Source organism: Mustelus asterias, chromosome 2 (genome assembly GCF_964213995.1).
Source record: "Mustelus asterias chromosome 2, sMusAst1.hap1.1, whole genome shotgun sequence".
NCBI lineage: Eukaryota > Metazoa > Chordata > Chondrichthyes > Carcharhiniformes > Triakidae > Mustelus > Mustelus asterias.
The window spans coordinates 105,040,208-105,067,462 of record NC_135802.1 but is presented as its reverse complement, the minus strand read 5'-3'; the positions used below and the strand labels follow the sequence as shown (position 1 = coordinate 105,067,462).

The window sequence follows — 27,255 nt, the reverse complement described above, 5'->3', positions numbered from 1 at the left end:
AATGGCTGAGGATGATCCTTTGAATGCGGAAGCTATGGGATGGAAAGTGAGGACAAGGGGACCTTATCAATGTCTGGGAGTGAGGGGAAGGGGTGAGGGTAGAGGTGTGGGAAATGGATGGAATCCGGTTGAATGCTCTGTTAACCACAGTAGGAGTGACACCTCTGTTAAGGAATAAAGCAGACTAGTCCCACTTCAGACAAGCCCACCTGTTGAGTCACTTCTCTCACTTTATCAACATTTTCATCACTGAATATTCCAGCATGATGAAGCTCAAATACCGGCCATCATTTGAGTGTGCGGCTTGGGCTTTGTTCAAATTCAAACCAGGTAGGTTGACTCTGACTGTATAGAGACACCAATACCATGGCATCATAAAAAAATAAACACACAAGTCCTTGTCAGCCATGACCATTTACCGGGGAGAAGGGGGGTTTGGAATAGGGACTTTACTGCCATCCATTACCCATGCCCTTGGAGGTGTCTGTCTGCCTGCCTCCCTTCCTTCATGCCTGTCTCTGACAGCAACAGATGCAAGTCTGCAAACAATATAACTATAATAATATAACTATAGTTAAGAAACCCCACCAATGCCTCTACTTTCTCAGAAGACTAAGGAAATTTGGCATGTCAGCTACGCCTCTCACCAACTTTTACAGATGCACCATAGAAAGCATTCTTTCTGGTTGTATCACAGCTTGGTATGGCTCCTGGTCTGCCCAAGACCGCAATGAACTGCAAAAGGTTGTGAATGTAGCCCAATCCATCACACAAACCAGCCTCCCATCCATTGACTCTGTCTACACTTCCCGCTGCCTCGGCAAAGCAGCCAGTATAATCCAGGATCCCACGCACCCCGGACATTCTCTCTGCCACCTTCTTCCTTCAGGAAAAAGATACAAAAGTCTGAAGTCACGTACCAACCGACTCAAGAACAGCTTCTTCCCTGCTGCTGTCAGACTTTTAAATGGACTTACCTTACATTAAGTTGATCGTTTTCTACACCCTAGCTATGACTGTAACACTACATTCTGCTCTCTCTCATTTCCTTCTCTATGAACGGTATGTTTTGTCTGTATAGTAACATGTGACAATAACAAATCAAATCAATATATGGCAGTTCCAGACCTTGACATGTTCTTGCTGTGAATGTGATCCACTAGTCATGGAACAGTGCTGGCTGTTGGACATTGCAACCTTGAGAGCAGAACTCAGCAGAATCTGTTTCTCCACGGAGTGGACCTGTCATTAATAGGTGCCTCTTTACTCAGCCCAAAAATCAAAGCATTAACTCCTCCCATCTGAGATGAAACCCCGCTCCCATATCGAATGCTTGAAATGTTTTACAAACTGCACAACAACCTTGACAGGTTCAACATGGTGCATCTGAGGTTTGCCAGAACATCAAGCACCTTCTACCTTCCCCTTGTTGCCCATTAAGTTCCCCCACATCCTCCCACACAATCACAACCTTGCCATTATTCTCCCTTCTGTAACCCTGGACCCTGTTGATATCTATGTGATGTGGAGATGCCGGCATTGGACTGGGGTGAACGCAGTAAGAAGTCTCAATACCAGGTTAAAGTCCAACAGGTTTATTTGGTAGCAAATACGATAAGCTTTCAGAGCGCTGCTCCTTCATCAGATGGAGTGGAAATGTGCTCTCAAACAGTGCACAGAGACACAAAATCAAGTTACAGAATACTGATTAGAATGAGAATCCCTAAAGCCAGCCAGGTCTTAAAAGTACAGACAATGTGGGTGGAGGGAGCATTAAACACAGGTTAAAGAGATGTGTATTGTCTCCAGACAGAACAGCTAGTGAGATTCTGCAAGCCCAGGAGGCAAGCTGTGGGGGTTACTGATAATGTGACATAAATCCAACATCCCGGTTTAGGCCGTCCTCATGTGTGCGGAACTTGGCTATCAGTTTCTGCTCAGCGACTCTGCGCTGTCGTGAAGGCCGTCTTGGAGAAGTGTTAGGATTATACTGGCTTTAGGGATTCGCATTCTAATCAGTATTCTGTAACTTGATTTTGTGTCTCTGTGCACTGTTTGAGAGCACATTTCCACTCCATCTGACGAAGGAGCAGCGCTCCGAAAGCTTATAGTATTTGCTACCAAATAAACCTGTTGGACTTTAACCTGGTGTTGTGAGACTTCTTACGATATCTATGTGGACATTCTTCCTCTAACCCCCATAACTGCCGAAGTACCCATGCCCCTCATTTGACTGTCCCCTCTTGTTTTTGAGCCAAGCTAAATGCGGACTTTCCAGAAATCCCCCTGCCATGAGACCATGCACCAACCACCCATGACTCTACTCCCACCTTACCTGATCCAACAGCTCCCTCTAACTCTCACTGTGCCCAGTGCCTCTCAGTACCCTCATTTAAATATCTCTCTTAATACAAGCTGATCTTTTGAGCATGCATGACATGCAAAGACTTGCACAAGGGTTTCCTGACACTGATTATCAGGAAGCTTGACCAGCCTTTTAAAGTTCTGAGAACTTAATACAAAAGTTCATCCTGCCGTCAAAAAAATGATTTTTTTGCCTTCCTCTAAATTACGTTAGCCACCCACCAAGCTTCCCACTCCAGACAGGTCTAGAAGGTTCTGCTCAATGTTTCATGTTCCATGTTCCGATGAAAGATCAGTGACCTGAAATGATAACTGCATTTTTTTTCTCCACGGATGCTGCGTGACCTGCTAAGTATTTCCAGAATTTTCTGTTTCTGTTACAGTTTGACAAATTTTTAACACATTTTTCATTAGGGCTTTAGAAATAGGAATTTGTATAGTAAAATTGCTGACAGCAAGTGCATTCAGAGATTAGATTTTAAATAATTATTGATGATTACATGTCAGATGCTCAGTTTGATTAGACTGGATACAAGTTATGCTCCCAGTATCTGTCATGGATGTACATTGCTGGATGTATTTAAGACGTACGTGCCTTGCCTCAGCTCATCCGCTGCTGAAACTGCTACGCCTTTATTACCTCTAGATATGATTGTTCCAGTGTACACTTGACTGGAGTTCCACTTTCCACACTTCATAAACCTCAGCTCATCCAAAACTTTGCTACCCATATCCAAACTTGCACCAAGTCCCATTCAGCCATGACCCTGTGTTTGCTGATCTACGTTGGCTCTCAGTTTAGTAAGACTTGATTTTAAAATTTTGATCCTTATTTTCAAATCTTTTCATAGCTTCACCACTCCCTATCTCTCTCTCCTCCTCCAGCCTCTCACATCCTGGTTCTAATCACTCTACTGTTGGCAGCTGTACCTTGAACTGCCAAAGCACTAAGCTCTTGAATTTCCTCCTTAACCTCTCTATCACTCTTTCTCTCCTTCCTTCCTTTTAAGATATTCTTTAAAACATACTTCTTTGACTCAGTTTTTGTCATTCTAATATCTCCTGCTAGCATCAATGTCAGATGTTGTTAAAACCTCTGAAATGCCTTAGGATCTTTTATCACGTTAAAGATGCTACACAAATTTCCCTCCCTAACAGCACTATGAATGTACCTACACCACACGGACTGCAGCACTTCAAGAAGGCAGCTCATCACCACCTTCTTAAGAGCAATTAGGGATGGGCAATAAAAGCTGGCCTAGTCATTGAAGCCCACATCCCTTGAATGAAGTTAAAAAATACAAATTATTATTAAAACACAAGGAATGAGAAATTGGAACCATTTGCTCTTGTTTCTTGGCTGAGGGCTCTTAGAGCTTAAAAATTGCCTTCAGAGCACTTGCACACACTTGAGGGGGAAATTAAGTTGTATCAGTTGCCGTATTAGTACGGGTGTTAGTGTTGCATTGAGATCTTCTGCTGGAGATATGGAGAGCAGGCAGATCATGATGTCAGTCAGCATACACGAGCACTGCCATTTTCAAATTCAACACTCTAGCAAAGACTGTCGCTTAACTCTCACACAGCCAAGCATGTGTTTAGCAACAGGAATTATTCTCTCCCCCTCCCCACCGCCCCCGCCGTCACCTCCACCACAGCCTCCCTAACATGGACCATTACAATTTAAAGGGATCATCAATTCCATGCAACTGGTTGCCAAAAGAGAAAACGCTGGAAAATCTCAGCAGGTCTGGCAGCATCTGTAAGGAGAGAAAAGACCTGATGTTTCGAGTCCAAATGACCCTTTGTCAAAGCTCTGGTTACTGGTTGATTTCTTCTGATTTTGTCTCAGTTGTAAAGTGTTTGGTACTTTCTATAGTTATTTAATGTTGCAAATGTCTACAGTGTGGTGTGGCAGGTGCTGCGGACTTCAAGGCTTCTACACAAACCAATTGCTCCCAGACATGGATGCACTGGCAGGTATTCTCCTTGGAATACAGCTTGACTGTGAGCATGAACAGGATAAGCTGCTGAAAGAGGGAGGCAGGAGAGAAGGGCTCTTGACAGAAGGCACAATCTTTCCGGGGCAGTTCAGAGAGCAATTTTTTGACCTGAGCCTCTGAGCAAGGCAAGGACTGTATTGCCACTGGCTGTGGCATGGACTTTTTAAAAAAACACATCTGATTCATTCCAGGCTGCCCCTGGAGATATTTGCAACATATTTTTCTTCCACTGTTGTACAAGGGAGGTTCTCTAGTCAAAGAGCATGTGACTTCACTAGGATTAGAACTTCTACTGTACATGTTCACATTACTGCTGTGTCAGCTGCAGGTAAGGCATCACAGCAAACCAAAGTTTGGTTATTGGCAAATAGATAGCCATGGAGGGCAAACTTGGACAGCTCTAAGGTTAGTGGGCTTAGCTGTGAACTGCATGGATGGCAGTTGTCCAAAGCAGGCAGCTTGACAAGCAACAGTGAGGACACTGGTATAATGAAATGAGTTAGGAAGACGTGTTATCTTCCAGAGATGCGACAGTGGATTCATGCTCCCCTCGTCGGGCAGCATCTCAGCAATATTGAAGAACAGATTGCTTTTCTTCTGATAGACCTTGCCAGTCCACTGGCACTAAGTAATCCCAGTCATGATGTCAAGAGTCTGAGTTTCTCTTTCAACACTTGGACACGGGTGGTTACTGCTTGTGCTGCACTGGAAACTGCGACAACAGCTATCAATATCGTGCATGGGCCCACAACTGTGCAAACTGAGTCAGTCACTACTTCCATATAGAAAGAATGGGCTCCAAGTTCATCACAAAGCCTCTTGCCAAGTTACTGATGGACTGTATACTCATTGGCAACTGGCCTTAGGCTTTTTGTTGGGCTTCCAACTGCACCAAACATCTTTGTGGTGCATACACATTTGGCTGCCACATCAGTGTTAATTTGAGTTCTCTGTGGCATATCATGCCCACACGTGCCAGACAATGACCATTTCCAATAAGTGAGAATCCAACCATCTCTGCTTGATTTTCAACACCATTGCCATCACGGAATCATTCACCAATACTATCTTGGGGGTTACCATTAACTAGAAACATAACTTGACTAGCCATACAAATACTGTGGTTATATTAGCTGATCAGAGGCTGGGAATTCTACAAAGATTAACTCACCCCTGAGTCACCAATGGACAAGGCGCAAGTCAGTGATAGAGCGGAATACTTTCCACTTGCCTCAATGAGTGCAGCTCTAACAACGTTCAAGACACTATGACTCTTATCCAGCAGCCCACTTGATCGGCACCCCATCCATCAACAAACATTCACTTCCTCCACCACCAGTGCAAAGTGGCAGCAATGTGTAACATATACATGATGCCCTTAAGCAACTCACCAAGGCTCCTTAACAGCAACTTCCAAATCCACAACCTCTCCAACCTGGCAGGACAAGGGCAGATGCATGAGAACACCACCACCCGAAAGTCTCTCTCCAAGCCACACACTATCCTGACTTGGAACTTTATCCAATTTCTTCACTGACACTGGGTTAAAAAAAATGGACTCCCTCTTAACAGCAGCATGGGTGCACCTACACCAGATGAAATACAATGTTTCAAGAAAGTGACTCGTTTATTCATTCATGGGATGTGGGCATCACTGGCTGGGCCAGTATTCATTGCCCATCCCTGAGGGCAATTAAGACTCAACCACATTGCTGTGGATCTCAAGTCACATGATCAGATAAGGACGACAGATTTCTTTCCGTAAAGGACATTAGTGAACCAGATGGGTTTTAACAACAATTGACAATGGTCAGTATACAAAAGTAAGAGTTTTAACAACACCAGGTTAAAGTCTAACAGGTTTATTTGGTAGCAAATACCATTAGCTTTCGGAGTGCTGGTCCTTCGTCAGCTGGAGTGGAAATGTGCTCTCAAACAGGGCACAGAGACACAAAATCAAGTTACAGAATACTGATTAGAATGTGAATCCCCACAGCCAACCAGATCTTAAAGATACAGACAATGTGGGTGGAGGGAGCATTAAGCACAGGTTAAAGAGATGTGTATTGTCTCCAGACAGGACAGCCCACAAGTCCAGGAGGCAAGCTGTGGGGGTTACTGATAATGTGACATAAATCCAACATCCCGGTTTAGGCCGTCCTCATGTGTGCGGAACTTGGCTATCAGTTTCTGCTCAGCGACTCTGCACTGTCGTCTGTCGTGAAGGCCGCCTTGGAGAACGCTTACCTGAAGATCAGAGGCTGAATGCCCGTGACTGCTGAAGTGCTCCCCCACAGGAAGAGAACAGTCTTGCCTGGTGATTGTCAAGCCATGTTCATTCATCCGTTGTCGTAGCGTCTGCATGGTTTCCCCAATGTACCATGCCTCGGGACATCCTTTCCTGCAGTGTATCAGGTAGACAACGTTGGCCGAGTTGCAAGAGTAGGTACCGTGTACCTGGTAGATGGTGTTCTCATGTGAGACGATGGCATCCGTGTCGATGATCCGGCACGTCTTGCAGAGGTTGCTGTGGCAGGGTTGTGTGGTGCCGTGGTCACTGTTCTCCTGAAGGCTGGGTAGTTTGCTGCGGACAATGGTCTGTTTGAGATTGCGCGGTTGTTTGAAGGCAAGAAGTGGGGGTGTGGGGATGGCCTTGGCGAGATGTTCGTCTTCATCAATGACATGTTGAAGGCTCAGGAGGAGATGCGTAGCTTCTCCACTCCGGGGAAGTACTGGACGACGAAGGGTACTCTGTCCACCGTGTCCCGTGTTTGTCTTCTGAGGAGGTCGGAACTGTTGATTGATGAGTCGAGCGCCATATCCTGTTCTTATGAGGGCATCTTTCAGCGTCTGGAGGTGTCTGTTGCGATCCTCCTCATCCGAGCAGATCCTGTGTATACGGAGGGCTTGTCCATAGGGGATGGCTTTTTTAATGTGTTTAGGGTGGAAGCTGGAGAAGTGGAGCATCGTGAGGTAATCCTGTATATTGTACTGTATATACTGAGGTAATCAGTATACGAAAGACATAGATTGTGTGCGCCATGGAGTGTTCTGGTTCCACATGATTAGAAACCAGCCAAGGAAGGAAACTGCAAGACAGGGAGGTGGGACTTGCATCGGGATCCAGATTGCAGTTCTGGATTCACTCATTTTTATCTTCAGTATTTAGACGTGGCTGTAGCACTCTTAAGAGTTTTAACAACACCAGGTTAAAGTCCAACAGGTTTATTTGGTAGCAAATGCCTTTAGCTTTCGTCAGATGGAGTGGATATCTGACGAAGGAGAAGCTACCAAATAAACCTGTTGGACTTTAACCTGGTGTTGTTAAAACTCTTACTGTGTTTACCCCAGTCCAACGCCGGCGTCTCCACATCATGTAGCACTCGTGCCAGGTTTGCCCTACTGTTTCTCCATGACCCGAAACTAAGAATTGTCAGTATTTGTTGAAGCAGAAGGAAAGAACAGCAATAACCTCCCTCCCCAGTATTATATTGATGTTTGAGTGATTATTCTGTAATCAACTGGTGCCAATTTGGATGTAGTAGAAATTTAGCCTAATGGTAATTGCCAATACATAAGCTAGAATCTTGTGTTGTTGTTGACATTAATTAATTTTGTATCTTCCTCAAATTTTGTAGGTGATTATATGTTGTCTATACAGTTGTACACCCCATAGTTGTAAAATGTGTTTAATATAATTATTGATTTGGATTCCTATTTACTTTCTCTGTATTGAAGTTTCACCCCAAGCATCACTATTTTTGTAAAATTTCATTGTCAGAGGAAGTGAATATACTTATCAGGATTGTATAATTACTCATTTTGTGCATTGCTTGTCACTATTTTCATTGAATTTTGTTTATGTTTTTCGTGAGGAGTACTCTGACAAATAACTCATAGAACTGCTTTCCCTGCCAAGTGAAACTAATCTGTAATGAAAGTTTTTATTGTATAATCCAGTGAAACTTGAAGATTGAGGATTGCCCACAGTTATTTTTGACATGCGTCAAAAATACTAATGTATCACAATTTCTTATTAACCTATCACATCACTGGTTAGAAACAAAACATGTGAATGTCAGAATTCTCTCTCTTTGTACTCCCCTTTGTTAATTTTGGAATACTTCAACTTTTTGCCGCTGACTCATGAAGAAGGCATTAAGAACACAAGTGAGACTTTTGCCCTTGTCTAAAACCACATTTTTCTAATATAGAAATAACACAATAAATCTAATGTACAAGCCGTGACTCACCAGTTCTCTTTTCAGTTTAAAATGTTTTGTTTAAATTGTACAGGATTACAGTTCACACTTGTATTACTGCTGACGGGTTCATACTTGAACAAATGCCAATATTACTGTAAAAAAATTACTTGTGTTAGTTTTTAAACTGTAATACTACAAAAAGAATTTCTTGAAACAATTTTAAATAAAAGTGTAAAGAACTTAAATGTTTCTTGCCTTTTCCCTCCTCTTTCCTATTCCCCTTCTCATTTTTAATAAAATTAACTCTTAACTGTTTTCTGAGCTAACTGTTCTAATGTTTATAAATAGAAAAGCTTTCCTTACTACTTCTCCTTCCAGCCATTCACCTTTCCTTTATTGCATGCAACTTGCAGAATTGATCTGCCTTAAGCAGACCAGTACTAAAAGTATAACTTGTCGGTACAAAATCTGTTATCATACTTGAAATTCATAGCAAAAGTATACATTTTGTGATTTACTTAGAGTAACTGTGTTTCTGAGTCACATAACAAAAGCATTGTTTAATTCCACTTCTGTTGGTTTTTGTTCCAGATTGTGGACTGAATGTACATAAGCAGTGTTCAAAATTTGTACCCAATGACTGTCAGCCTGACCTCAAGAGAATCAAGAAAGTGTATAGTTGTGACTTGACAACTCTGGTAAAAGCACATAATACGCAGAGACCCATGGTCGTGGATATGTGTATTCGAGAGATTGAAGCACGAGGTTTGAACAAACTCTTCATAATGCTGTAAAATATCATTTTGGTTGAATGTTTGTTTAGTTATATCGTGCCCAAAGGTAGTTGGAGTATTTTAGTTATTCCTGTCTTGCATTACCAGACTGAGACTCTGATTTCAGCAAGTACTGACTACACAGGTGCCCTTTTGTCTTGCATTACTATTTCACAATGTCACATCACTACGAAATTGCCTTTAATGACATCCACAAAGGAAAGTGATTCAATACAAAAACAATTAATAAAGTGATCCTATGACATCCATAGATTTTGCACCTTTATTTGTTGGATTGTTTATTGCAACTGTTGTAGAATCATAGAATGACATAACACAAAAGGAGGCCATTTGGCCCATCTGGCCTCTGCTGGCACATTGAAAGAGCTGTCTAATTGCTCCTAGTCCCCTGCTCTTGCTCCAAGCAGAGCTTTTTTTTCCCTTTTCAAGTGATTACCAATTCCCTTTGAAAGTTATTATTGAAGCTGCTTCTAGCAGCCTGTCAGGCAGTGCATTCCAAATCATTACAACTAGTTGTGCTTTTTCTCTCATTTTGCTTCTGGTTCTTTTGCCAATTATCTTAAATCTATGTTCGCTGGTTACCAACCTATTTATCATTGGAAAAAGCTGCTCCTTATTTTTATCAAATTCCTTTAAAATTTTGACGATCTCTATTAATTCTCCTCTTAATCTTTTCTGTTCCTCAGAGAATAAGCTCATTTTCTCTAGTATCTCCACATAACTGAAGTCTTTCATCTCTGGTACCATTGCAGTAAACCTCTTCTGCACTTTTGCCAATGAGTTAACTTTCTTCCTAGAGTGGTGTGCACAGAACTGGCCACAATACTTCAGCAGGGACCTAACTAGCGTTTTATAAAAGGTTTAGCATAATTTCCTTGCTTTTGTATTCTGTAGTACTTCTTGTAATGTCATGGGACCCCTTGAGCCTTTTTAAACAGCCTTATCAATTGCCCTACCACCTTCAAGGAACTTTGGGTTTGATATTTGGATCCTGCCAGGACAGGAATGGAGGTAGGCAGGCTCCAAAATTCTCTGCAGTGTTGTGCCTCCCAATGCAACTCAACATATAGCATTGCGCCCCTTTAATGAATGAATTGCCCTTTATAATCTCCATAACAAGTGCACATTTCACTATGGCTGACTTCCTCATTATCTGCGATCATGGCTGTTTCCATAGCTTCTTCCCCATTGGTATAATGATCTGATGGTAGTGCATCTCTCCATCTATTTGGGTTTTCCCTCAAACATCATAATCCCATTCATCCTGAAGGAACAAGAGTATGATAAGGCGCTACTGTCCTTATCTGTGGCCAATAGCAACTGCTCCAAATTTACTGAAAGGTGCATCATCAGCAGTTGTAAGTCCTCACTAGCAGTTAGCAGCCATTCGGAGGGGTAAGTGGTCTGTGCACATCCCCCCCCCCCCCCCCCCCATGTTCAGAAGCAGCATTTGGCCTCCAGCTGGTGTCTTTGGTGGAAACTGAATATCCAGAGGGTTGGGGGTAGCACTCACATTACCGGTGCACCTCAGATAATTGAATCTATTCCTGCAGTGGATCCAGGTTCTTTTCATGGCTCTTCTGCTGCTGACAGTGGCAGTGATGTCGATTCACACCCTTGCATTGTCTGAGTGGGTGGCCTCCTCCAGCCACCCTCCAGGAAGTAGACCGCACTCTTCTCCCTCATGGCCTACCCCATCACCTGAGGTCTACATCTGAAAAATGAGGTGCTGCCCTATCCCTAGTTCCAGGCCTCTGGTTTTGCTGGAACATTGTACAACACAGGAATGGTTGCCATGGGAATTTAAATTGGACCTGTACTTGAGTTGACGTTCATGCCCTCCATGGCCTTTAATTGGCTGCCAAACGTGTCTCCACATGAAACGTAAAACTCATTTCTGTTTTCCCCCTCCAGGGGAGGGTTCAGGGCCTGGAAACATGTTCCCAATGTCGGTTTCTCACTCTTTCCATAAAAATGCAGCTCCTGTGAATTAAACCACCTCCCCCCACCCCCCCCCCCCCCCATCTCTCTGTTCCTGTTGACTCTTCTAAACTGCGCCATTTGGTTATATTGCCTTCCCTCATTCTCAGCAAAATGAACTACTGCAGACTTGTCTCCATTTAATCTCGGCCATTTTACAGTCTGTCTATGACATCCTGAAATCTGTTACCATCCTCCCCACGGTTACTGCGTTTTCACATTTTGTGTAATCTGCAAACTATATACCGCAAGTCCAAGTCATTAATATATTATATTTTCAAAGAACCACTGAACTTTTAATCCCATGGATTTTAGTTTTACTAACAAGTCTATTACGTGGTGCTTTATCAAATGTCTTTTGAAAGTCTGTGATGACAACATCAACTACCTTATACTCTGTTACTTCATCAAAATCAATCAAATTAATCAGACATGATTTGCCATTAATCAATCCATGCAAGCTTTCATTTATTAATAGATACTATCATATTAGCAATTAATTTCGTCATGGGTTGGTGCCTCTAAAGGTTTTCCCTCTCCTGACATTTGGTTGATTGGCTTTTAAATGCTGGTTTATCCCTTTCTCCTTTTTTGAATATGGCTGTGAGATTTGCAGTCCTCTTGCACCACTTCCACAAGGAACATTGGAAGATTGTGGCTAGAGCCTCTGCAAATTCCACCCTCCCCACAGCAACCCAGGATACATCGCATCTGGACTGGCTTTCAGCATTGGCAACTTTAGATGCATCTCCTTTGCCTATTTTTATTCTATCCAGCTGCCTATTACTTTCTCCCTTATTGTGACATTTGCAGTAATCTCTGCTTTAGTGATGAGAGATGCAAATAATTAATTCAGTGCATCAGCCATGTCCCCTACTTCCAGAAAATAATCCCATTTTGTTCCCTAACCAGCACCCCTTTTCACTTTTAATATTTATGTCGTGATTAAAGATTTTTAGGTTCCCTTCAATTAGCCACTAAAATATTCTTATGGACTCTCTTTGGCCCTCTTATTTTCTTTTTCAGTTCTCCTCTGTAATCAGCTTGCTTCTCGACTGAACTATAGAATCCAACATTTATGATGAGCATTTTTTTTCATTTTAATCTCTTTATTTTTACCAATCCAGGGAGCTCTAACTTTGGATGCCCTTCCTTTCTCCCTTGTGAGAACGTGTCAGCCTCTTTTGAAGGCATCCCATTATACATTGACTGTTTTGCCATCTGATCCTTGATCCCAATCCAGCTAGGCTAGGTCTCTTTTCAACTCACTGAGAACAGCACTCCACAAGGTGAACATCTTCACATTTGATATTGTGATCACTATTTAATAAAGGACTTCCTAAAGGAGGAGAGAGAGAAAAAGTGGCGGCGAAGTTTATGGAGGTAATTCCAATGGTTCGGATCTTGGCAGTTGAAGGCATGGTCAGCATTGGTGAAGCATTTTAAATCAAGGATGCTCAAGAGGCCAGAATTAGAAGAGCACAGATATCTTATCAGGCTGCAGAGCTTGAGCAGATTACAGAAATAGGTTGGGGCAAGTCCTTCTTTGAAAACAAGAATGAGAATTTTAAAATTGAGACATTGCTGAACCAGGAGCCAGTGCAGGTCAAGAAACACAGGGAGTGAACAGAAATTGGTGCAAGTTAGAATATGGGCAGCACTGTTTTGGATGACCTGAAGTTTATGGAGGGCAGAATGTGAGGGGTCAGCCAAGAATGCACTAGGATAGTCAAGTCTAGAGAAGATAAAGCTATGGATGAGAGTTTGAGCAGCAGTTCAGTTGAGGCAAAGGCATTGTTGAGCAATGTTACTGAGATGGAAATAGATGATGTGAATATATAATTGGAAATTCATTTTGGGATTAAATATGATACCAAAGTTGCAGACAGTCTGGTCTAACCTCAGGAAGTTGCTTGGAGAGTGATGGCATCAGTAGTTAGGGAAAGCAGTTCGTGGCATGAGAAGTTGTATAATTTGCCTATAAATTCACAGCCTATTTTTTTGTAAACCTGCAGAAATGTTGTTGCAAATATCTCTAATATCTTTCTGGGGATGTTATACTGCATTGCTTTTAGTTTGTAATTATTCTGAAACCTGAAAAAGGCACAATCATAAACATTTATCACAAATAAGGGATTATCTTTTTGTTATCATACTGCTATCACTTTGCAACACTAAAGATTACGATATAAATGCAAATTGGTGTTCTTGGGAAGGAAAGATAGCTACGAAGGGCTCTATAGATGCTAATAATTGAGACTGCTTCTGTGTTATATCTCGAACAGAGATAAAATGTTGCATTACATTGGATAAGATAAATAAAAGCCAATGTGTGAATTTTCCTAAACAACACAATGAATGATTAAAAACCATTATGCATTATGGTCTGCCTGTTGTTGTGTATGGCCCACATCTTCCTGAGACCAGACATATGACCCAAGGTTCGCATCTGGACCCTGCTGAAGTTCTGATGCACTAGCCTTGGTGGGAGCTGCCCAGGAAGTTTGAACTTCCGATGGAAGAATCCCCTGCTCCCTACAACCCTTTGTGAATGTCTCCCATTCTGAGCAAGAGTCAGAGACTTTGGACAATTTCCCAAATCTTACCTGGGCAGTTACCCAGAAAATATTAGACAGAAAAATCCTAGTCTGACTCCTGGGTAATTTCAGAACTGAATTCCCCCCCATTGCTCACACTAACCCTGTGTCTCCCATCTCGAATCCTTGAATACACCCTTAAAATTCCCAGCTGAAGTCCGGATTACCCATGGCCTGACTCAGCTACCCCTCCTGACCATGCTATCACCTGCTATTTCCCCCCCTGACCAGACCTGACTATCCCTCATCACCTGATTACCACACAGACCAGACCACTCCAGCCCCCACCACTGAATACCTGTCACCCTGCCATGCATCCCACCAGCTAGGTCATGGCTGATCTGGTTCTAGTCTCAACTCCACTTTCCCTCTGCCCCACTTAACCCTTGATTTCTCCTCCCCCCTCCCACTCCCCCCCCCCCCCCCCCAATCTATCTAAAGTATGTATAACTCTGCCTTGAATAAGTTAATTGACCAAGTCCCGCTGCTTTCTGGGGAAGAGAATTCCACATACTAATGACCCTTTGAGAGAAAAAAAAATCTCATCTCCATGTTAAACCTTTTATTCTTAAATTGTTTCCTCTGGTTCTAACCCTTCCCACAAGTGGAAACATTTTCCCCGTATCTCTCTATAAAATCTCAAGATCTTGTATGTTTCAGTAAGATCACCTCACCTTCTTCTAAACTCCAATGAGTATAGGTGCAACCTGTTCAAGATAAGCCCCTCATTCTAGAATGAGTCAAGTGAACCTTCTCTGAACTGCTATTGCTGCAATTATATGTGTTTTTTAAAAAGGAGACAAAAACTGTCCAGAGTATTCCAGATGTGGTCTCACCAAGGCCCTGTACAGCTGCAGTAAAACTTCCCTACTTTTAGATTCCGTTCTCCTCGCCATAAATGCTAACATTTTATTTGCCTTCCTAATCACTTACTAAACCTGCATACTAACTTTTTCTGATTCATGTAGCAGGACACCCAAGTTCCTCTGTACCACAGAATCCTGCAGTTTCCATTTAAATAATGTACTGCTTTTCTATACTTCCTGTCAAAGTGGCCAAGTTCACATTTTACCACATTACACCCATCTGCCAAATTTTTGCCCACTCAATTAAACTACAGTGGAGCCCCGATTTAACGTGCCCCGATTTAGCGCGAATTCGCATATAACGCGATAGTGTCATTGGACCCTTTTTTTTCCGCTAATAATTGGCAAATTTAGCGTGACCCCGATTTAGCGCGACCCTGCTTTTTTCACGACCCCACTTTTATGGACCCCAACCATCGTGCTATAACGGGGCTCCACTGTATCTATTTCTTTCGCAGAGGTTCTACCTGCTCTTGGCAATTTATTTTCCTACTTTGGTGTAATTGGCAAATTTTATCTACCATACATTCAGTCCCTTCATCCAAATCATTGATATAAATTGTAAATTGTTGAGGCCCAAGCATTGATCCTTGCAGCATTCCATTTGTTACAACCTGCCAACCTGAAGAAGACCTATTAATCCCTACTCCATCTCCTGTTAGCGAACCAATCCTTTATCCATGCTAATGTGTACCATGTAAACTTATCTTGTGTAGTAACCTATGATGTGGCACCTTATCAAATGCCTTCTGGAAATCCAAGTACAGCACATTAACAGATTGCCCTTTATCCACCTTGCTTGTTACTTCCTCAAAAACTCATAATAACTTAGTTACCCTTTCACAAAGCCATGCCAGACTCTGCCTGATCAAATTATGATCTTCTAAGTATCCTGCCATAGCTTACTTAATAAAGGATTCAAGCAATTTCCCTATGACAGATGTTAGGCCAACTAGCCCGTAGCTTCCTGCTTTCTGTCTCATTTCTTGAATAAAGATATTACCTTAGCTATTTTCCAATTGGGACCCTTTAAGGAGATTCAAGATAGCTCCAAGAAAAATAGGGTGGTAATAGTAGGAGACTTTAACTTTCCCAACATTGACTGGGACAACCATAGAATTAGGAGCTTGGCTGGAGAGAAATTTGTTGAGTATATTCAGGAGGAATTTCTCATTCAATATGTGGATGGTGTGGCTGGAGAGGGAGCATATTTGCTCCTCAATTTCCCGCTGACTACTTGGGGGCCTCTAGTACAATCCTATCAAAGTGATCTCCCCCTTCTTATTCAGCAGTTCTATCCATACAGATTCAGTGGGCGAACCCTTGGATATATCCCCTCTTAGTACTGTGTGATGTTCTCCCTAATCAAAAACGCAACTCCCTCTCCTCTCTTTCCCCTGTTCTATCTTTCTTAAAGCATCTGTACCCTGGAACATTGAGCTGCCAGTCCTGTCCCTCCCTTAGCCATGTTTCAGTAATAGCGATAATATCCCAGTCCCATGTACCCATCCATGCCCTGAGTTCATCTGCCTTGCCCGTCAGGCCTCTTGCATTGAAATAAATGCAGTTTAATCAAGACTTGCCTTGCCCTCTGCGCTGCTTTTGCCTGACCTGTCTAGTACTAGGATTACTGACACTGCCTTTACTATTTAATGTGCTCTCTTTAACTTCTGTGCGTCCTAAACCTTCTCTTCTGTCTCCCTACTGCTTTGGGTCCCATGCCCCCTGCAAAACTAGTTTAAGCCCTCCCGAGTTGCTCTAGCAAATCTCCCCGCCAGCATATTAGTCCCCTTCAGTTCAGGTGCAACCCGTCCCGCTTCAACAGGTCACCCTGAAGATGAAGATTGTTTTAAATTCCTCCCTCGTGTCCATCCCTTGATTTTCAAGTATATTTGGGAAGTTTTCTAAGTCTTCTACAATGAAGACATACCCAAAATACCTGTTCAACACCCCTGCCATTTCATTGTTTCCCCTTATCAATTCTCCAGACTCACTGTCTAGTGGACCAACGCTACTAGATAGGATGTTTCTTTAGCTTGTGATTTCTAAAAGTGTATTGTATTACACCCATGTATGGAATTAAAATATTCCAGTGAAAGCTGTATTTTGATTGTTGTCAGCTCTCCAATGCAATCAATGGCATGATAATGTATTTATAACATGAAGTACATTTTTGTACTTGTTTTAAATGCATACACCAAGAAAATAATAACAGACTCTTCTACATGTTTGATTTTCACTGAATGGATGAGAGAATTATGTCAACCCTTATTTTTCCCACTAAAACCAATAGGTATTAATAGACTTCTTGGCTTCTTCCTGCACAGGGTTGGGTTCTGGGTACTTGTATTATTTGCAACATGAGAATATTCATGGATGTGCTTGGAAAACTTTCACTTTAAACTTCACTATCACCCCAAAATAACAATTTTCCATTTGTTAAATAGGTTTGAAATCTGAGGGGCTTTACAGAGTCTCTGGATTTACTGAACACATAGAAGATGTTAAAATGGCATTTGACCGAGGTGAGTGCAACACTATCTTATGCTTTTAGCTTCAGTATAAAATAAATATACAGTTTTGGTTTTACTTTTGTAAGATTTTCTTTCCTGTTTGTAGCAAGATCATAAACATGAAGAAAAAGTGTACTTATGATTTGCACTGCATACTTCAATCCATAGCTCCTTGAATATCCAGTTTTATAATTGTCATGCAACTGCATGTAACTGCAAAGACATATGTTTGGCCATAGTTGAAGAAGGATGTGCAATTTTGTGCATCCAATGATAGAAAGCATACAGAGCCATGGAATGATGTGAGTAAGGTGAAGATGAAACCGGAAATGAGAAGATGTTGTTATGACCATCATCCTGAATAGGTGTCAAATAGAAGTATTGCAAATTAAAGACTATTAGTGAATAAATGGAATATTAAAGCTATGTAGTTGTGGGAATCTGTCCTCATTCAATATTCAGCTGTTACGTCCTTTTCCATGTGCAATACAGACTCAATGGAGGAGTTTTCCCCAGAGTGGCAAGAAATTGCAAGGTTAATGTATTCTCAAGTGAAAGATTGGCTCAGTGTGTGGATATTCTGGAGACTGATGGCTCTGATAATGCAGAGACTCATGTAATGCCATCCACTCTACTGCTGTCATTTTTGACCCCTGGAAATGAGCTTTTGCCAACATATTTGTGTCATGAGCACATCTCAGCTCATCTTCTGCTAAAACCTACAGTCTTGCCTTTCTTACCTCTGGACTTGACTATTCCATTGCATCCTGACTAGTTTCCACTTGCCATCTTCCATAAACTTGAGCTCATCCAAAACTTAACTTGCCCAAGTTCCATACACCTATCACCCCTATCTTTACTGCTTGATTAGGAGAAAATGTAAGTCAATGTCTTGATTTTAAAGTTCTCGTCATGGTTTAAAAATTCCTCCATGACCTTGTAATGTCCTGAAATATTTGCGCTTATCTAATTCTGGACTCTTCAACATCCCGATTTTAATCACTCTACCATCGGTGGGCAAGCTTCAGCTGCCTGGGTCCTAAGCTCATTTCCTGCCTACATTTCTCGGCAGCTTGACCTCACTTCCCTCATTTAAAGCATTCCTTAAAACCTACCTCGGGCTAAAATTATGATCATCTATCCTATCTCCTTATGTGGGCTTGATGTCATTGTTTTATAATGCTCCTGCAAAGCGCCTTGAGATTTTTATTCCATTACTGGCCCTATAAAAGTATAAGTTCCAATAATTTTGCTGACATCATAATGAATGCCCTCTTGGTGTTGTAGTTGCTAAACCTAATGGATCTTGTCTTATATGAGATTAATAGCCTATTGGAAATATTGCAGGGTGATTATTCCTAGTACTGAACCACTGTCATGGAAATTGTAGATTCAATGATTTTTTGAATGGTTTTACTTTTAGTCACGGAGGTTGGAAGCACTGTAGAGGTACCCTTTGGGTAGGGCAGATAGTGAAAAATATATCCAGATTGCGAAGCTTCAATATGGGAGAAGGTGTTATCACCTGAGTCAGGTTTCCATTAAAGTGACGATGTTAATGTACTCATCCACATAAAGTATGGATGGCAGGAGTCCAAGAGAACACAAAAAGAGCTTAGATGCCATATGGGTGCTGGAGATTAGGGGATACATGTCCTAGTTGAGAGCAAGACGCGTGCGTGATATGAGAGGGCCCAAAGATAATGGCTGGAATTCGCCAGCCTCCACTTGCAGCAGGATCTCCTGGTCCTGCTGCTGTCAATGGAATTTCCCATTGTAGCCACACCACACCACCAGCAGGACCAGAGAATCAGTCACTAGCGAACAGCTAGAGAATTCCAACCAATGTCTGAGGTCCCAGGCAGCTAAATCCAAAGCAGGATGAGAACCAGCAGGAACATATGAAAGCTAGCTCAGTGAAAAATTAACTGTTTGCAGCAGTGGACCAGAAAATGGCGCCTGGAGAAGTAGACCAAGTGTTGTAATAATGGCAGTCCAGCAGAGCCTCAGTCAAGTTTGTTTAAATTATGTCTTTTCAATATAACTGGTTATACATGGTAAGTTTTACGATGGGGTGATGTGTAATTTAACTCTTCAATAAAGATCCTGGTTTGGAGATCAAACATGGAATAGTTGTACTTTATAGAATAGAATGGAATCCCTACAGTGCAGAAGGGGCCATTCGGCCCATCAAGTCTGCACTGACTCTGATTGAATCCCTTACCTAGGCCCTCTTCCCCACATTTTCCTCATTATCCTACACATTTCCTAATAGCTAATTTCCACATGGCTAATTCATCTAATCTACACATCTTGGGACGCTAAGGGGCAATTTAGCATGGCCAACACACCTAACTTTCGCATCTTTGGAGTGTGGGAGGAAAGCAGAGCAGCCAGAGTTTTTTAAAAAATTTATTATTTGTGTAACAAGTAACACTGCAATGAAGATATGACGAAAATCCCCTAGTTGCCACATTCTGGCACCTGTTTGGGTACACAGGGAGAATTTAGCATGGACAATGCACCTAACCAGCATGTCTTTTGGACTGTGGGAGGAAACCAGAGCACCCGGAGGAAAACCCACGCTGACACAGGGAGAATGTGCAGACTGAAAACAGACAGTGACCAAAGCTTGGAATCGAACCTGAATCCCTGGAGCTGCGAGGCAGCAGTGCTAACCACTGTGCCACTCATTTATCTCAATAAATAGCTTAGAAATTTGTAAGCAACAAATCTGCTTAAAGCATGGGCTGCACACATTTGAGAGATTACAAAAAAAATCCATAGCAAAATACTTATTTTTCCCACAAAAACAAAACAATAGACTCAGCATAGGTTCCACACAGCTAATAAGAAACAAAGAAAAGTATAGCACAGGACAGGCCTTTGGTCCTCCAAGCCTGTGCCAATTATGATACCGTAACTAAAAAATAAATCTTCTGCCCTTACTCAGTCCATATCCCTCTATTCATGTACCATCCAGATGCCTCTTAAATGTTTCTAATGTGCCTGCTTCCACCACCTCCTCTGGCAGAATGTTCCAGGCACCCACAACTCTCTGCATGAAAAACTTTCCCCCTCTCACCTTGAACCTTTACCCCCTTGTAATTGACAATTTCACCCTTCGAAAAAGCCTGTGACTATCCACCCTGTCTATGCTCTCATAATTTTTTAGATCTCTATCAGGTCTCCCCTCAGCCTCTTTCTTTCCAGTGAAAACAATCCTAGTTTATTCAACCTCTCCTCATAGCCAACACCCTCGAGACCAGGCAACATCCAGGTGAACCTCCTTTGCATTCTTTCCAAAGCTTCTATGGCCTTCTAGTAGTGTGGCAATCAGAACTGCATGCAATACTCCAAATGCGGTCTAACCAAGGTTTTCTATAGCTGCAACAGGATTTCCCAATTCTTGTACTCAATGCCCCACATGATGAAGGCAAGCATGCCATATGCTTTCTTAATCACCCATGCCACCTGTGTTGCCTCTTTTAGGGAACTGTGCTCCTGCACGCCCAGATTCTTCTGTATGTTAATGTTTCTAAGAGTTCTGTCATTTACAGTATAATTCAAACTTAAATTTGATCCTCCAAAATGCATCACCTCATATTTAAATAAAAGCAAATTACTACGGATGCTGTGGAAGCTGAAACCAAAAGAGAAAATGCTGGAAAATCTCAGCAGTTCTTGCAGCATCTGTAAGGAGAGAAAAGAGCTGACGTTTCAAGTCCAGATGACCCTTTGTCAAAAGCCTCGTACTTGTCTGGATTAATTGCCACCTGCCATTTCTGTGCCCAAGTCTCCAATCTATCTATATCCTGTTGTATCCTCTGACAGTCTCCGGCACTAACAGCAACTCCACCAATCTTCATGCCATCTGCAAATTTACTAATCAGACCATCCACATTTTCCTCCAGATCATTTATATTTACTATAAACAACCGATCCCTGCAGAACATCACTAGCTACAGATCTCCATTCTGAAAATTCTATAACCAAGCCAGTTCTGTATCCATCTAGCCAGCCCACCTTGAATCCCATGTGATTTTAATTCTTGTACCAGTCGGCCATGTGGGACCTTGTCAAATTCCTTACTAAAGTCTATATAAACTATATCCACAGCCCCTCATCTATTTGTCACCTCTTCAAAAAACTCAATCAAATTGGTGAGACATGACCTTTCCCATACAAAACCATGCTGTCGGTCACCAGCTAGTCCATTTTCTTCCAGATGTGCATACATCCTGTTCCTCAGTATCTTCTCCAAAAGCTTCCCCACCACAGATGTCAGGCTCACCAGCCTATAATTTCCTGGATTATCCCTAATCTACTAGGCTTCAGAATATTGGCCAGAATATTGACAATAATCACCTTGGCCACCTGTGAATAAATGTTTGAGGAAATGGTTTTGAGTAGGTTTTTCCACATCTGTAGATGTCCATTTTAAGGAACCAACCACCTTCAGGTTAATTGTTGATTGATTTCTGCTGGCTATTGCTAGGTTCATAGTAACACTTGGTGGTTTGTAAATCGTGGGGTTGAATTGCCTATACTTGCTCCTAGTTGTTATAACAAGCTTGTAATAGGAAATGCTTCAGATTCTCATCACAGCAAAGGCTATGAGTGAGTTTACTTAAATTTGTTTTGGATCATTTAACTTCTTGATGTTGTTTAAAACATTGCAAAAATACTTTGCGATTTAACTATTTGATTCTGCTTGCAAATTGTTAATTGAATTCCATTCTGCTTGCAAGCTGCTTTTGGTTGCTTTTTTAAAAAAACTTGTTGATTCTTTATTAGCTTTACTCCCCGAGTAGCAATATTTGAGGCAAATTAGCATTGCTAAGTTATATCATTAGCTTTTTTCCAAATATTGTGTTTGAATTAGGTACAAATGTGATGGTAAAGTACAAATATAATTTTTTAAATTATGATAGTGACTTTCATATGCTTTACAAATGCACAGCTATTGGGAGTGAAATCAGTTTATACCAGAGGCAAGAAATGGGTTCATGGTGAATGGGCAATTGTTTTTTCACTGTGCCCGTGCTTTTCATTGAAGTTCACAGAGCAATAGTTCAAATATCTTTTTGGAGACATGTTTCCCAGTTGCACTGTAGCTTCTACTTAGTTTGAAATCACAAATCCTGCCAATGTTTTCCAAATCAATATAATTTAAAACTAGCATGGTGAAAAGTCAGTTGCCAATTTGCTGCAAGTTCTTTTCATGCCATAGGCCAGTGTTATCCTGTATATATAAATTATTTTGTGAAGACAGATTTATTCTGAATTATTGTACAATCACTCAAAGAACCATGATTTATTTAATGAAAAATTTATTTTAGTAATAATATGAACATAAGACAAGCCTTTTTACAGTGCTTACACTGTGCTCTCCATTGGTGTTCTGGCGTGGTCCATCCTGGCTGTCATTTTGGTAGGTTGGTAACACATGCAGTGCAAGTGTGCAGAGTAGGCAGATCATGACGTCAGTCAGTGTGTATTCTGATTTACCTCCAGCTGTGCCATTTTCTATCTCAGTGCTCCAGCTATTTTTTGTGGCACTCCATCGTGTTTTGGATGTTAGACTTCTCACATTAACTGCAGTGATTATTTACTTTTGTTGCCTTTACATTACCTGGTAAGAAGTCTCACAACACCAGGTTAAAGTCCAACAGGTTTATTTGGTGGCTTTTGCTACCAAATAAACCTGTTGGACTTTAACCTGGTGTTGTGAGACTTCTTACTGTGTTTACCCCAGTCCAATGCCGGCATCTCCACATCATGTTTACACTACCTGCCCAGAGGGTTTCCTGATCCCCTCTGGATAGATGATCTCTCTCTTTCTATCCACATCCTGCAACAGGGCCTCCAGTGTGGCATCAGTGAACCGTGAAGCTTTTTTCCCCCCATTGTTGTTCTTTCTGGATCGAACTCTGCCCTAGAATTACTTTCAGAAACTGCCCCAGTCAAAATGCACTTACCTTTTAAGGGGTACAGATGACATTAACTATTGAATCTCAAGATTCCCCTGCCCCCAAGCACAGACTTGCATCCACTCAGCAACGGGCTTAGCACTGGCTGTATGCTTCAATCACATAAATAAGCAAGCAGCAAAAAGTTTTGGAATGAATGAGTTAATCACACATTGAGAACCCCATACCCATTTTCAGGCCTCATTGAATTTCAAGGCCAGTGCACAGTATATGGTCAAAACCCAAAATTAGAAACGTGAATTGTACAAAAAATGCAAACAATTTTACATGTCTGTTATTTCCCTCATTTTACTTGGCAAGATTTATATAATTATGCTCGATTACAAAGACTAAAATGACAAATATTGGTTAAACTTAAAATATCATATTTGATTATGTTTAAGTCTATTTTCTGAAAAACTAAATTTCCTGTAGTTCTTCAAATGGAAACTTTTGTTACACTATGCTGCTGTTAGAAAATATGTATAGAAACAAATTTTTAAAAAATCATTCTCAAAATGCAGAGTTAAAATTTAGTTCTTGCAAAATTTGGATGAAAAATAGACTTGAATTTATATTGTGTGTTTCATGACCACTGAACATCTCAGTGTGCTTTACTTCTAATGAAGTACTTTTGACGTATAGTCACTGTTGTAACATACAAAGTGCAGCAGCCAATTTGCACACATCAAGTTCCCACAAACAGTAATGTGATAATGACCAGATAATCTGGTTTTGTGATGATTACTAAGGGATAAACATTGGCCAAGATACCGGGAGTAACTCCCCAGTTCTTCAAAATAGTTTACAGAATCTTTTACGCCCTCCTGAGAAGGAAGATGAAGCCTTGGCTTAACTTCTCATCCTAAAAACAATGCTTCCTACAGTGCAGCACTTCCTCAGTTCTGCACCAGACTTGATTTTAATGCTCAAGGTCTGGAGTGGTGGAATAGTTGTTACCTTTTCCAAATTTGGCGAAGTAATCATTAGCGCGTTCAAATAAGATAATTCTACCGTACTGCAGAAGTAACTAATCCTCTGTGCATTGCTGTGGCCGATAATCTGCAGGAGTGGTAACATCTGGCAACTAGCTCGCACTCTCTGTAAGATAACTTGTGTAAGCTTTAGGTAGCATTCTTTATTGTAATTAACATTTGTCATCTTTCCAGATGGCGACAAAGCTGACATCTCTGCCGCTACCTACGCAGACATCAACATCATTGCTGGTGCACTTAAGTTGTATTTTAGGGATTTGCCTATTCCAGTTATCACCTATGATTCATATCAAAAATTCATTGAAGCAGCCAGTAAGTATCATCTGAATTTTGAGACACTGCCCAACTCCCATTTGAAATTGGTGAATAGTGAATAATGGACAAGACAATGTGAATAAGGCTGTTCAGTAATTATGCTAATTCAGTTATTGAATGCACATTTCATTTTTAAGAATATTTTCCAGTAAAAATAACCATGGACAAAGATAATCATTGTGACTTTGTTGTCTCTCTCCAATTTCATCACTTCACCTGCACTGTAACCTTTGATTCCTTGCTGGTCTATGAAACTGCAGTTACTGGATGCTCTCTGGTACCTCACATTGCCCCCTCCACAGCTGAGCCTATATGGTGAGCTTTGGCAAGTAGTTCATCTGTGGGGAGCCATGGCAGCTTAGCCAGATCCTGTCCTTACTGGATATTCACAAAACAGCAGGATATCTGGTCATTCTTTCCATCTCTAATGTAAGGATATAGGTTAGCATTGAAATTGCCTGTCACACCTCAAGTTGTCAAATGGTCTAACAGTCGAATCAATGCTGCTGCAGGAATACTGACTTTTTAGTGAAGTAGCTGAGGGCACCGGCACCCTTGCAGCTATACTCCAACAGCAATTGGCATCTTCAGGAGGGTAGGAATGTGGTGGGTGGGGGGGCGGGGGGGGGGGGGGGGGGGGTGGTGGCTGCTAGATTCATTGAGTAAGGGTAGGATAAAGCAAAAGTGCAAATAAATGTGATTAAGAAAACAATGTTAGTGTTAAATTAGGAATGAATTGGAAAACCAATACTTGAGAAGTTCAGTTCTAAGGAAGAAAAACTAGTGTGTGTGACTTAATGTCTGTTTTATGATATTTGCTTTTAATTAGAAATTACCAGTCCAGACGACAGGCTAGAGGCCATCAATGAATCCTTACTGTTACTCCCTCCTGCACATTATGAGACACTGAGGCACTTGATGACTCATCTGAAAAGGTAAACTGGTTTTGTACTTGGGTTTGTACATTTAGCAGAAAAGTTTGAATCATTTAATAAGTCACAGAAAAAATGACAAAATACCAAAATTATGGTAATTCTCTGGATAAAAATTACAAATTTAAACACAAGTTCAAAATTCATTTGATTGGTCCACAAAGGTTTTACATTACGATAAATTCCTGATACATGAATCCTACCTAATTGATGACTCATTCATAAGGAATTTTATTGGTAAACCTAATGCAAGGGAGTCCAGGTTTTCCTTTGGTCTTTAAATTTGCATCTATCTTTTCCCAAATAGGTGAGCTAATTAAGCGCAGTAGCAAATGCACATTTCAGGGAGAGAGACTAGCGTAGCAATGTCACTGGACTAGTAATCCACCGGCCAAGGCTAATACTCTGGGATAAAAGCAAATTACTGTGGATGCTGGAATCTAAAACAAAAACAGAAAATGCTGGAAAATCTCACCAGGTCTGACAGTATCAGTGGAGAGAGAATAGAGCCAATGTTTCAAGTCTGGATGACTTTGTCAGAGCGTAATACTCTGGGGAATTGCGCTCACATCCCACTGCGGCAGGTGATAGAATTTAAATTCAATAATTAATCTGGAATATAAAACTAGTCTCAGTAATAATGACCCTGACAACCATCATCAACTGTTGTAAAAACCCATCTGGTTCATCAAAGCCTATTAAGGAAGGAATCTGCCGTTCTTATCCAACTTGGCTTACATGTGACTCCAGACCCACAGCACGTGGTTGATTCTTAACTGGCTTCTGAAATGGTCCGGTAAGCCACTCCGTTCAAGGCCGTTAGTGATGGGGCAATAAATGCTGGCCTGGCCAGTGAGATCCACATCCCATGAAAGAACAAAGGAAAAAAAAGTTAATCAACCATTTGCACGTGAATAGTACTCAAAACCTCACGGGTCACTCAGGTATGCACATAACAGTGGCTATCAGCTTCTGACCTCATCAAGTGCATAAATGTACAAGAGTAGCAACCATAGGACACACCCAAAATCTCCAGTCAAATCAAAGGTAATGCATTTCTAAGTCTCAAAGAAAAATTAAGTTATTTATATTTGAGCTTTAACACAAATGATCAGAGGGAACATGAGAGCAAGGGTACTGTGTAGAGCTCCCCCTGCTGTGACATGAACTCCCATGGCAATATGATTGAGGACTGCTGCCTATAGCCTATAATGACAATGTGCTTGATGCAACACCAAGAAAGCAAATAAATGGTTTAAGGTGCTTCACAACAGGTGCAAGGATTCAGTCCACTCACTGATAGTCCCCAGCTATTATTAGTTCTGTATAAAAAGTTCATACATAATGTCCGTGCCTCTAACCAGCTGTATTAAAGCAATATTACAGGACTGAATGAAAACCCTAGATCAATATTTAAATATTTACATACATATGGCCCATTTACCAATCACACCTGGGCTTGCCAATTTACATTGATGCCTGGCTTAACAATGTCATGAGTTTAAAATTTACATCCTTGTATTCAATCATTTCATGGCCTCGTCCCTTCTTATCTTTGTAACCTCCTCCACCTGAGAACTCTGCATTCCACCAATCCTGGCATCCTATTCAACGCGAGTATTTTAATCTCTTCATTAGCTGCTATGCCTTCAGCTGTCTGGACTCCAAGCCCTGGAATTCACTCCTTAACCCTCTTCACTTCAAGGTGCTTCTTAAAAC

General features: G+C 41.4%; 1 protein-coding gene across 2 annotated transcripts in view; it reads left to right on the top strand.

Moving 5' to 3' along the window:
- The window catches only part of chn2 (chimerin 2), a 336,658-nt gene that overhangs the window by 302,618 nt on the left and 6,785 nt on the right, over positions 1–27,255 (top strand). For both annotated transcript variants that reach the window (XM_078239728.1, XM_078239735.1), the window contains 4 exons: positions 9,164–9,337; positions 17,257–17,334; positions 24,464–24,601; positions 25,434–25,539. In XM_078239728.1, the coding sequence (XP_078095854.1) occupies positions 9,164–9,337; positions 17,257–17,334; positions 24,464–24,601; positions 25,434–25,539 (496 nt within the window). The remainder of the gene's footprint in view (positions 1–9,163; positions 9,338–17,256; positions 17,335–24,463; positions 24,602–25,433; positions 25,540–27,255) is intronic.